Source organism: Megachile rotundata, chromosome 4 (assembly GCF_050947335.1).
Source record: "Megachile rotundata isolate GNS110a chromosome 4, iyMegRotu1, whole genome shotgun sequence".
Taxonomy (NCBI): domain Eukaryota; kingdom Metazoa; phylum Arthropoda; class Insecta; order Hymenoptera; family Megachilidae; genus Megachile; species Megachile rotundata.
In genome coordinates, this window is record NC_134986.1 from 8,127,239 (window position 1) to 8,136,171 (window position 8,933).

The 8,933-nt window shown below is 33.3% G+C and overlaps 1 protein-coding gene across 3 annotated transcripts; it reads right to left on the reverse strand.

The window, feature by feature from the left end:
• Nucleotides 1–5: 5 nt before the first annotated feature.
• sax (type I BMP receptor saxophone) lies at nucleotides 6–3,884 on the reverse strand. Of its 3 annotated transcripts, none has more exons than XM_012279920.2 (8): nucleotides 3,789–3,884; nucleotides 3,580–3,715; nucleotides 3,044–3,222; nucleotides 2,722–2,965; nucleotides 2,379–2,647; nucleotides 1,601–2,241; nucleotides 1,281–1,512; nucleotides 6–1,140 (listed from the first exon to the last, which is right to left on the reverse strand). In XM_012279920.2, the coding sequence occupies exons 2-8, from the start codon at nucleotides 3,638–3,640 to the stop codon at nucleotides 1,003–1,005; spliced, it is 1,764 nt and encodes a 587-aa protein (XP_012135310.1). In that variant the 5' UTR covers nucleotides 3,641–3,715; nucleotides 3,789–3,884; the 3' UTR covers nucleotides 6–1,002. The 3 variants fall into 3 exon arrangements, with proteins under 3 accessions (XP_012135310.1, XP_076387410.1, XP_012135312.1); XM_076531295.1 differs by having other exon boundaries at nucleotides 3,782–3,849; XM_012279922.2 differs by lacking the exons at nucleotides 3,580–3,715; nucleotides 3,789–3,884 and adding an exon at nucleotides 3,288–3,324.
• Nucleotides 3,885–8,933: the final 5,049 nt, after the last annotated feature.

The window sequence follows — 8,933 nt, forward strand, 5'->3', positions numbered from 1 at the left end:
ATACATGTAGTTAAAATTTATAATATAATATTAATCTGATTTTACAAAACTGTACATAATATAACGTTAACAGCTAAAAATATTAGTTTTAACAAATAAAATACGATGTTATTTAAAAATACTATACAATTTCGAAAATGAGAATATTAATGAATGTTAATAATGGGGATTGGTAATAAGTTCAATTATGAACGAAAATCTGAAATATACGCAAGTTCACGTGCTTATATGAAGTACAAAAATGATGGCAATTATTAAAACTATCTAAGTAGAAGGGAAATGTTCATACATTATACAAGAACATAATACAGACTATAGGAGTATTATGCTTTCAACTATGGCATATTACAATTAGATTCAGCAGAATCATGGCATTTAAATGTACAATTTTATTTTTATAATTTTTAGTTTTACTTTTCGCAAAATAGTAAATTTATAGAACAAAATGAAGAACATATTTTTTGGTGTTAATAAATACGTGCCACAAAATATTCAATTAACGTTCTGCAGTATTTTTAATACATTTGTAATAACTTGGATTTTATATAAACATGTTTCTTCCAAGTTATCAAAAATGTGTTAAAAATCATGAAGACAATTAAGCTGAAAACCTTGTACATGATGTTTATACAAGATGTAAAAGTAATGTACACTATGAAAATTATAAATTTTAGACGCTAAACGAAATCAAACAGTTCTTTTCCACTTAATAAGTTGCAACTTTGTCATCGAAGTATAATTAAATTGGGCTCGCGAGTCAAGCCGTGTCCAAGAGGAAAATATTCCCGACATTTCACTAGTATTAGGATTAGCTTCATAGGAGTCAGAAGACGCACTGATATTATCAGTTTAATATTCATTGCAAAACGGTAAAGAACCTTTCGATTTCTTTTAACGTAGAAAACTTGTGGTCCTCACAACTTAGACTACTTTTTGGATACCCTGTGTACATATATAAAAAAGTAATCTACATTGTGAAAACAACAAGTTAGGTTCATACATTTAATCAAGAGATAAATGAACACGCATGTCACTAGCTGCTAGTTTAATAAGTGTTTTCTTAACTCTAAGAATAGGTAGACGCGCTGCAGCTTTCCCATGCCAACATTCTTTCATTAATTTTCCCAAGCTAGCCAGTGTCTGTAAATAAAAATAATTTATTAGTTGGCATAGTGCGTGTAATGGAACATATTTTGTAACCAAGAAGAGATCTTTACAGCAATCTATTTTATGAAAACAGTTCATTAGTTTCTGAAAATGATTATTAAATAGATAATTACTGAATCAGAATGCCATCTATTAGGAAGTGGTGGTCTATGCTGATCCAAACACACTAATTTCCTCATTTCTTCGAAAGAAGGTTCTTGGTTATTAGAAAGCCACTCTGAATATGGCGCAACGTATTCTAGTCCGACACCATTGCTTATACATCTTCGACAAACTTCCCACAGTATCAATCCTAAGCTGTAAATATCTGCTCGTCTAAAATTCTCCAAGCATTCCGTGTTTATACTGAAAATATTTAAAACCGAGTTTTCAACATAATTGTAATTCGAGTTATTTATTTTACTACAAAATAATGAAAGAGTCAAAAACATACGTTTGTTCAAGAATTTCTGGACTCATGTATCGTTTCGTGCCTTGTTTCAAATCAATTCTATCTGTGGATAGACGATCTTGCGTTACTGCTAACGCAAAATCAGCTATTACACAACTGCCGTTAGTTTTAACAAGAATATTTTTAGATTTGAGATTACGGTGTGCCATAGCTGGTTTTCCTCTAGTACCATGAATTTCTGTATGCAAATACAGTAAACCATTGACAATACTCAAACAGATGTTGAACGTTTGATGATGCGTCAAAGAATGTCTCGATCGATTCAAATAATCGAAAAGCGATCCCATCGGATGATAATGAGTGACTAGCCAGAGTTGAGTGCAACTTGCTCTACTTGTCATATCACTTCCAACGTACCCAAGAATATTATCATGTCTTGATGGTAACAACTGAGAATAAACTTCCGTTTCGCGAGCCCAAGCAGCTTCGTCCCGTGAAAAATAGATTTTCACGGCAACATTTTCACCGTGCCATATTCCCCTCCAAACTTCTCCACCAAATCCACCATTGCTACCACTACCAAGACACTCTACTAATGTTACTTGTTTAGCTAAAGTTCTTTGCACTAATAATGGCAAACCTGAACCTGATCCACTCGTTAAACTTCTTCCATCTAAATATTCCTGTTTAATGCAATATTCAAATTAAACAAGAAGAAAGTCATAAACAAATAATATAAAATGAAATAATTTTCTTTCTATACTATTTCATGTCTATAATATAAAATACAGTATACCAACAAATGATTATTTTATCATACCTTCAATGTACTATCACCAGCTGCAGTTGCTCTTAACTCATGAGAATGATTCATAGCCGTAGATGTTGGAGACGAAAATGAGAAATGTAAAATGGATGGTTCCATTTCAGAATCTATAACAAGCTTATTACGTCCTGCAGCCAAAGTTCTTTTTCTACGAGTCCTGCACACCAATAAGTAAAACAACAGTATCCCAGTAATAATACAGAATCCAACCATTGGACCCAAAATGGCTAATGTCAATTTAATTGCATAATTTTCTTCAACATCTGAAATATTGTGTCATTATTTCATAATAAATATATATGCAAGTAAAGAGGAAAATAATGTTGTATCTACTTACCCCCATTAAAGTTATTTAATATGGGAAATGGTCCATCATTACAAAAGTCTGTTTGACAGCATTCAACATAATATTGTAGTTCACCCGTAGAACTACTCACGTGCCTTTTTCTGCTGCTAACATTTTGATTGACTTTCGATGGTAACTGCTTATTACATATTAATAACATTTGATCTACCGAGGTAGTGCATCCTCTACTTAAACTTTCTGTTCCATCTGATTGTCTTACTCTAGATTTCCAACACTATCAAAAGAAAAATATTATTTTATCTTATGTTTTTAATTTCAATTATTGTATGTTATTTTATAAAGGGTACGTTACAGTAACAGCATTATAGCAGACTTCTGAATACAAACAGTCTGGTCCCTCACAAATATGACATTTAAAACGTTGATGCCCCCCAATACTATCATTTGAATCTGCAATATCTACAGATTTCTGTGGTTCTTCACTTTCAAGAGAAATATCATGTTCTAACAAAGTAAACTTTTCTTTCTCCCCTAAAAATAAATATTGTTAGTTACTGGAAATACTTCAAACAACTGTAATGTGATGCTTTCAATACAATGTATACATATAAAACACATGTACAATATTGCTTGCACACATTCTTCTTTGATAAAAAACTATAAACGATGACTTAATGCATTATGTGTTACGTCAAGTTATATCAAAAAATCAAGAAAAACTAAACAAACACTAAATTAAATACATCATTACGAATTTGTATCAGTGTATTTGCTGATAACCACAAACATCTCCGAAGTCAACAAGAAATTATATATATAAAACAAACAGATTTATTATCTCTAAGCAGTTGTTAAGTTTTAATTCATATAAACAGTTTTGGTGCCTACCTAAACATAGTTTAAACGCTAATGACAATATGAAATATGTGATAAACATACAATCCGCCATTGCTATGCAGGTCAAAACATAAAGAATTTAAAATCAAATCAACGCTGTTCCAAACTCTTGTTCAGCTATGTGTATCTACAATAGAGTTAAAAGTAACTTTCATTTCGTTGTAATAATCAAGACGAAATTTAACATACATACGACTAACATTAAATTTTCGATATTTCATTTTCTTATTGAGAAAACAGACGTGTTCAGATGACGCTACCATCGCTTTATTGTTAAGTTTTATTGTATTCCATTGATACTATAATAGTAATCTCTTCAATTGTTAATTATTATAAGGTAACAAATTATATTTAATTGTTAAGTTCATTGCGAGTTTTAAAAAATTGATGTTAATTGTACATGTAAGGCTGATTATTATTTTACATTAAGCTACTTGCAATTTACAATAACATCTTAAATTTATAATGCAATTTATTGTAAATTTGCCAATAAAATTCGAAATCTGTGTATATATATAATTTAAAAAAAGTATATGCTTTCATCCTACAAATTTTTGATGATTTAATTTAGTTCCATTTTGAATAGAGATAAATTATAGTTATTTAATTAACTTAACAATAACTTCGATAATGTAATTTTTTCTCTAAATTCATACTTGCAATCCAGATATTACTATTTTATTCTTGCTAAAGTAGAATAAGACATTTCATAAAAGAATATAACATGAACCCAGTTATATAGCAAATGAAATATGGTATAAATCATTGCTGCAATTATTGTTTTTGTTACATAAACTCGTAACATAGTCAGAACATTATTTTTAATAGCTTATATTGATTCAAAAATATTCTTCAAGTATTTTAGAAGTTCCATTCGGTAAAATTTAAATTTTCGCGTACTTTATAGTTGGGAATAATACTGCTGGCGCCCTATAGTGGTGAAAAATAAGAACTAACAAAGCTCGTGTTTCCGGTGCATGTAGTTCACTCTGTCAGCCGGATAGATGGCACTATCAGTAACATTTTTTTAATTAATTCAATAAATATTAATTTCTCGGCTTATATTATATGCGTCAAATTCCTTCAAAAAACAACAAGAATTGATTTTAGAATGCTTTGAGAGCTATATCAAATCCGTGAAATTAATATTTCTATTGGTACCTTATTTTGAATACGAGTTCTCTTCTCTTACTGCTAGATGGCGCAGGATTTTTGCTCCCTAAAAAGCAATAACTTTTATTTTGAAGTAAAAATATCTTAAAAGACAATATTAGTAATGTACAGAAAATTTATTACAAATATATTCCAAACTAGAGATTGACATGAAAGTAGTTTCGCTCAGCATTTTCGACCGATCAAAGGTGTCGAGAGTGTCGCCTCTGGTTTACTCAGTGGTGTCCATCTTATCTGCTATCATCTAGTTTTGTAAAGTTTTGCATTTTATTATAAGATTTATAAATCTTCTAAATTTGGAAAAGTGTGGAACTTGTAATATATCAAAACATATTAATCAAAACATTTTTGTAAAAGAAAATGTGGAACAAATGAAATTGTAATTTAATTTGTAGCTATTAGCTCGATATCGTTTTCTAAAGTTCATTTTAGAAAAATGTTTAGAAAACGATATCGATTACCAGGTCACACCACGAGGAGGTTGCTACGATAGTGACCCACCCTAACTCCAAATCCCTACCACCCTCCAATTGCAACTACCTCATTTATCTGAAGGATAAATGAGTTCTGACTCTACTTAGCTCATAGGCTCGCATATACAAGTTCTTTACCACAATCCAGCAGAGAACTTGTATCACACGCACACACATACATAAACTTAATACTAAATGCATGGGATTCCACACACATACGCTTAACTTATTCTAAACGCCGCACGGTACCTCTCATTCAAAGATTGCACTCAAATAATCTAAGACGAATTCAAAAAACAAGGGGAAATAAGAAAGTTAGAAGAACTTTCTACTAAAAGAAAAAAAAGTTAGAAGAACTTTCTACTAAAACAAAAGAAAGTTAGAAGAACTTTCTGTCAAGAAAAGGGATCAGTATTTTTCGCCAAGTGAACCTCGCCTTCCATGGGTCAAAGGGTAGTCTATAGTGGCTTACGTGAACCACGAGACAGAGATGAACCGAAAATACTGGCAAGAACGAGTGACACATCCGCGGAGGGTCTCCCATTTCCCCGCCGCTTGCGTTTTAAGCAAGTCTGACCACAGAGAGGAAACCCCTGCCGTGAGGCGGCAGATCGAGATGGTTCATCAATCGATCGGCCCCGCAGAGATGTGTCCCTGGCGCTACACCAGCACTTGCAGCTCACCTCTGTCGCGTGTTCACAGCGCTATAAACCCCCAATGATCCACTTGGGTTCGGAACGATTGACAAAAAATAACTGGGTTTACTACAAGCTAACGCGTACAAAGTTTGAGGATTGTGAAGATGAGTGCAATTTAGAATGAGAGGCACTTACAGGGATCGCCCACGAGCACACTTAACTTAAAACTAACGCACACATAAAAATAACTTAAAACTAACGCACGCATTAAAATAACTTAAAACTAACGCACGCATAAAAATAACTTAAAATTAACGCACGCATCCATCGATGATCCCTCGATGGATGTCTTCTATGATGACCTATTCATTATCTGCTGAATAATTAGTCGTAACAATAAAAAGAGAAAACGGAGAAACAAATGCAATATTAGTAGCATTATAATGTTTAGGCATGCACAATTCATGTCGACTCAATAAAAATACACCTGTAAAACATACAATATATTTGAGAAATATTCAATTACTTAATTAAAATAAGAACTTGAAGCATCTGAACGAAATTAAGACAAACACGAATTAATAAAATAAAAACTTGAAACATCCGAATAAAATTAAGACCATCATGAGTTGCTAGAATAAAAACCTGAAACATACAAAAATAATTAAGACAAATATGAAACATTGAAAATTACTTATATAAAATTAAAGCCCTAAATGTGCCTTTTGTTCTAAAATTGCTTTCGTATAGTGTAAAAGTAAGTAAAGAAAAGGGTAAAAGAAGAAAGTTGGAAGAACTGTCTTTTAAGTTTAAAGCAACTGATAATAAAAATGATAGGCTACTACTACAAACAAGTTAAAAAAATTGTCGTCAAGACGAGTGCAAGTTAGAACAAAAGGCACTTACAATTTGCGCAAGCTTTTCGTCACATATCGTGACGAAAAACCTGCGCCCGAGCCCACCCTTCCTCCCACAAGCTCGGAATTAGAATAAAACTAATGTACTGAACATAATTTACCAAAAATTAAATGCCGAAACAGATAAAATTTCATTAACATAGAAAATTAGGCGAAGAAGTGAAATATTTAAAATAAAATCGCGAAATAAAACCGTAGCTCTCAGCTCGGTAAAGTTTTCTAAAGACTAAAAGATCTTTAGAGAACTATACCGATTACCGGGTCACACCACGTGGAGGTGGCTACGATAGTGACCCACCCTAACTCCAAATCCCTTCCACCCTCCAAATGCAACCTCATTTATCAGAAGGATAAATGAGTTCTGACTCTACTTAGCTCAGTGGCTCGCATATACAAGTTCTTTACCACAATCCAGTAAAGAACTTGTATTACACACACACACACATCCATTAACTTAATACTAATTGTATGGTATACCACACACATACGCTTAACTTATTCTATACGCCGCACGGTACCTGTTATTCTAAGATTGCACTCGTATAATCTATAACGCCGTAAAAAAGCAAAGGCGAAGAAAAGAAGGTTAGAACTTTCGCAAAGAAGCTAAGAAAGTTAGAAGAACTTTCGCAAAGAAGCTAAGAAAGTTAGAAGAACTTTCGCAAAGAAGGGGTTCAGTATTTTTTGCCAAGTGAACCTCGCCTTCCATGGGTCAAAGGGTAGTCCATAGTGGCTTACGTGAACCACGAGACAGAGATGAACCGAAAATACTGGCAAGAACGAGTGACACATCCGCGGAGGGTTTCCCATTTCTCCCCGCTTGCGTTTGAAGCAAGTCTGACCGCAGAGAGGAAACCCCTGCCGTGAGGCGGCAGATCGAGATGGTTCATCAATCGATCGGCCCCGCAGAGATGTGTCCCTGGCGCTACACCAGCACTTGCAGCTCACCTCTGTCGCGTGTTCACGGCACTATGAACCCCCAATGATCCACTTGGGTTCGGAACGATTGACAAAAAATAACTGGGTATACTACAAGTTAACGCGTACAAAGGTTTGAGGATTGTGAAGATGAGTGCAAGTTAGAATGACAGGCACTTACAGGGACCCACCCGCCCGCCCACGAGCATACAACTTAAAACTAACTTAAAGCTTAATCGACTTAAAACTAACGCATGCATCCCTCGATGATCCCTCGGTGATCCCACGATGATCGATGTCTTCAATCTTCGTGTAAAATACTCACACATGATATGAAAGTACCCTTTAACCCTTATTAAAAACCAATCAAATAACAAAATAATATAATGGAAGAAATAAAATAAAGAATAATCTTGAAAACTTTAGAGCAAGAAATAAAATAGCAAAGAATCTTAAAAAGTTTGGAACAAGAATTAAAACAGAGCAAAGACTTGAAAACTTTGAAGCAAGAAATAAACTAGAGAAGAGACTTGAAGACTTCGGGCCCAGAAATAAATTAGCAGAATGTTGAAAAATTCGGAGCAAGAAATAAAATAGACAATAGACTTGAAATCTTCGAAGCAAGAAATAAAATAGAGAAAAGACTTGAAAATTTCGGTACGAGGAATAAAATAGAGAAGTGACTTGAAACCTTTGCACCAAGAAATAAAATAGAGAAGACTTGAAAACTTCGGAACAAGAAATAAAATAGAGAAGAGACTTGAAAATTTCGGTACAGGGAATAAAATAAAAAGAAGTCCCGAAATCTTTGAAATAAAAAATAAAATCATTTAGAGTCTGAAAAACTTAAACTAAATAGGTCCTGCATCCTGTACTCACATTTTCACACACTCACGCATACTACAATATTTATAACAAAAGTCCTAAATGTGCCTTTTGTTCTAAAATTGCACTCGTATAATTTAAAACTTTGTAAAGAAAAGGGTTAAAGAAGAAAGTTGGAAGAACTTTATTTTAAGTTTGCAATTGACAATAAAAATGATAGGTTACTATTACTCTACTACTATTCTAATATGTAATAAGTTAAAAAATTGTAAAGATGAGTGCAAGTTAGAACAAAAGGCACAATTCGCGCAAGTTTTTCGTCACATGTTGTGACGAAAAACCTGCGCCCGAGCCCACCCTTCCTCCCACAAGCTCAAAATTAGAATACAACTAATGCACTG